Genomic DNA, 3,706 nt, shown 5'->3' on the forward strand with positions numbered 1-3,706 from the left:
CCCACATACAGACCAGCCGCTCACTGGCTGAGCGAGGTGCAGGCGCAGCACTGAGGGTTGCGATCCCGTTGCCGGTCCCAGTCGGTATGGGCGCGACACTGAGGGTTGCGATCCGTTGCCGGTCACGAAAAAAGACAAAAAGGAAAATAAATAAATAAATAAATAAACATCCTGTATGGGCCGGCCCAGTGGCGCACAGTGCGCCACTTGGGAGCGCAGCGGTGCTCCCGCCGAGAGTTCGGATCCCACATACAGACCAGCCGCTCACTGGCTGAGCGAGGTGCAGGCGCAACACCGAGGGTTGCGATCCCGTTGCCGGTCCCAGTCGGTATGGGCGCGACACTGAGGGTTGCGATCCGTTGCCGGTCACGAAAAAAGACAAAAAGGAAAATAAATAAATAAATAAATAAACATCCTGTATGCATTACCCCACTGAATTTGTTAAACATCTTTGAGATTTAATTCACGTACTATAAACTTCACTCGTTTAAAGTACACACGGTTTTGGTATATAAGCAGAATTGTGCAACCAATCACCACAATCTATGTTTAGAATATTCTTATCACCCCAAAAAGAAACCTCCTACCCAACAGCAGTTATTTGCCATTCACCCTCCCCTCGGCCTTAGGTAACCACTAATCTTTCTGTCTCTATGGATTTACCTGTTCTGGACTTTCATACACATGGAATCATACAATATGTCAATCTTAAAAGCAACTCTGTGAGGAATTATTATCCTTATTTCACACATTAATAAATGAAAATTAGAGAGGTCAAATGACCGCCTAAGGTGGTAGAAGGGAACTGAAACCCAGGACTGTGCGCTCAGCCACACAGCAGGTAGCAATCTCCCGCTTTTCCCATCATCTATCAGAGTCAGCCACAACTGATAACATTCAGTGATTTCTGTTTACTCGGTTAGGTGAAAGTGTAACACATTCTTAGAGATATTTAACTTAAAACTAGGCTTTCAAATATGTCAGTTTTGGGCCAGCCCGTGGCTCACTCGGTAGAGTGCGGTGCTGATAACACCAAGGCCATGGGTTCGGATCCCATATAGGGATGGCCGGTTTGCTCACTGGCTGAGCGTGGTGCTGACAACACCAAGTCAAGGGTTAAGATCCCCTTACCGGTCATCTTTAAAACAAAACAAAACAAAACAAAACAAAAAAACAAATACGTCAGTTTTATTTTTCTAAAAAATGTAATGATAGCCATGAGCCTATCATTATGCTCCTAAAGGATAATTCATTTCATTATCAGCAATAATTAGCCATCAGAGGCCAACGCTCTGAAAGTCTATAGTACAACACGAGAAGGTGATGTTTAAAATGGAAAAAACTGGACTGTTATAAAAGAATAACTTCTAACTTTTTTAGCTTCTATTTTTCACAAATGAAAGCTTTTTGGCAGTACAATCCCCACTGTTACCACCAGTGTGTTCTGAGAGAGGAAGAACAGCTATGACAGATGGATAATGCTGTATCAAAACACAGAGAAAATGAGTACTAGAACTTTCCCTGTGTGAACTAAAGTTAGGATTTTCATAAGCCAGCTGCAACTGGCTCACCACAAATCTTCTCTGCTCTCCAAAATACAAATTTTTAGTTTCTTAGCAAGCTTCAAAAGATAGCAAACTTCCTTTTAAGAAGAAAGAATTGAACTAGATTATGAAAGCTAGGATGAATGGCAAAACCAAATACTTTGAGTTGAATGACTGGGGGGGTATTATTTTTCATATTTATGACATTAACTAACAGAGAGTGAAATTTTATTTTATTTATTTATTTATTTATTTTTTGGTCTTTTTTTACGACCGGTAAGGGGATCGCAACCCTTGGCTTGGTGTTGCCCGCACCACGCTCAGCCAGTGAGCGCACCAGTCATCCCTATATAGGATCCGAACCCGTGGCGGGAGCACTGCTGCGCTTCCAAGCACTGCACTCTCCCGAGCGCGCCACGGGGCCTGCCCCAGAGAGTGAAAGTTTAATTGGCTAACTTAAGATGCTCTTTCAAAAATATATCTCTACAAATTATTCAATAGCATTTTTCTTGCTAAACTGATGACCTTCGGTAATCACTGTATTTTACCCTCCGCTTCACAAATTTGTTAGGCCTAAATTGTGACTTACGGTTGCTGGATTACATTTCATTATTTTATGAGCTATAATCAGAGAAATAAGGTTTACATTGAGCTTAAATCTTACAGGGAAGTGCTTTCTTTTATGTCAGACTTAGCATTTATAGGGCCCCTTTTAAAATAATTATTGATTATGCCAGGAAATTAATCTCTGGCCCTTTGGTAAACCTGTTTACATTATTTAAAAAATAAACAGTTCTCACGGTTGAAAGTTAATGACTGAGTGTTGTTGTTGCTCTAAGTTTGCACAATGTGGAGATGGGAGAACACAAGGTGGTCACTGTGGATCAAGTGACCAGCATGGCAGTGGCAAGTCTCTTAGCAGTAACTTATTCTAAAAATGGAATAAAATGCTACTGTAATTTTTACTCTGGTTAAAATAAATGTGATAATAAAAACCAGAGGATAAGATATAATTAATAGTTCTATGAAATGTGGCACCATGTGTGATGAGGGTTGTACAATATTAACTCCTTACTTTTGGTCTGCTTCTCAGATGTTCATCGAGTGGAGTGATAATCTTCATCTGAGACAGGTGAACTCTGCCGGTATCTTCTCCCTTTTGGCATTCCAAGTAATTATCTTCTGCCTGCTTCAGCATCACAAGTACATCCCCACGCTGTAAGGTACAATACCACTCTCTGAAGCAATTATCATTTAATAAAACATTATTACTTTTTTCACATTTTAATCTTAGAGCCTAAAGCATTTAATAATGTGTAATAGCAGTGACAGAGGCCAGCCATTTTTTACACTAGTCAGTAAAGAAAGAGCTCTACTTTACCTTACAAGAGAGTTCTCCGGCGTTTTGTGAGACAATGTCTTCACTGGCAATTCCATGAGGCACAGACAGCTTAAATATAAACCCATAAAAGGATTATTCATAATCAAATAACATCCTCCTAAGTTGCTGATCATTTAAGGGTTTGGCATGTGTGCCTTAAGTACAACTTCTCTGGCTGTTATTTACTTTATTTGGCTTCTTCACGTTCTAGATCTGGAGGGCCCTGCCTTTTCTCATGGATACAAAAAGCTCTTTGGAACTGGAACTGAGCCCACAGGGCTACAAGGACTGAAAATGGCCTAAAGTGCCCTCTAACAAACACAATCAAGAAGTTCCATTCTACAGGACAAAGTCAACCAAGTCCCCTGGGGGTCTGAAGGACATACACTCAGCACCTGACCTCACAGCCTATCAACGCAGGTCTTTAATTCTGGATTCTCACAAACGCTGACTTCTGGAGGCTGACAGGTGACTGGAGCCCTCCACGTAGTGTTCCACTGACTTCTTCCATTTGTCTTGAATCTCACCTTCTCCTAGAGTCTCCCTGATTCCAAGCATCTACTGGAACCCATCTCACTGCCTAATCCCAGACACTTCCAGGTCTACTCAGCTCTGTCCAATCTTAAAACAGTTTTTATATCTGCACCCCACCCTGGCCAGGGGGCTCTGTTCCCAGCCTTGGTCAATTTTAACTGATGAGTACAGGTCAGAGGGTCAGTAGAATATAAAAGGCCTACCCGGAAATGTAATCACATGAGCTCACTCCCGACATCGAAAGAGT

At 41.7% G+C, this 3,706-nt stretch overlaps 1 protein-coding gene across 1 annotated transcript in view; it reads right to left on the reverse strand.

The window, feature by feature from the left end:
- Positions 1–3,204, reverse strand: part of LOC103606180 (SH3 domain-containing protein 19) — a 20,890-nt gene extending 17,686 nt beyond the window's left edge. Inside the window, exons 1-2 of the mRNA XM_008590773.1 lie at positions 2,926–3,204; positions 2,620–2,760 (exon numbers count right to left, since the gene is read on the reverse strand). Of these exons, the coding sequence (XP_008588995.1) occupies positions 2,620–2,742 (123 nt within the window). The 5' untranslated portion in view covers positions 2,743–2,760; positions 2,926–3,204. The remainder of the gene's footprint in view (positions 1–2,619; positions 2,761–2,925) is intronic.
- Between the last annotated feature and the right edge of the window lie 502 nt (positions 3,205–3,706).

This window comes from Galeopterus variegatus, unplaced genomic scaffold, assembly GCF_000696425.1.
Source record: "Galeopterus variegatus unplaced genomic scaffold, G_variegatus-3.0.2 Scaffold6360, whole genome shotgun sequence".
Classification (NCBI taxonomy): Eukaryota; Metazoa; Chordata; class Mammalia; order Dermoptera; family Cynocephalidae; genus Galeopterus; species Galeopterus variegatus.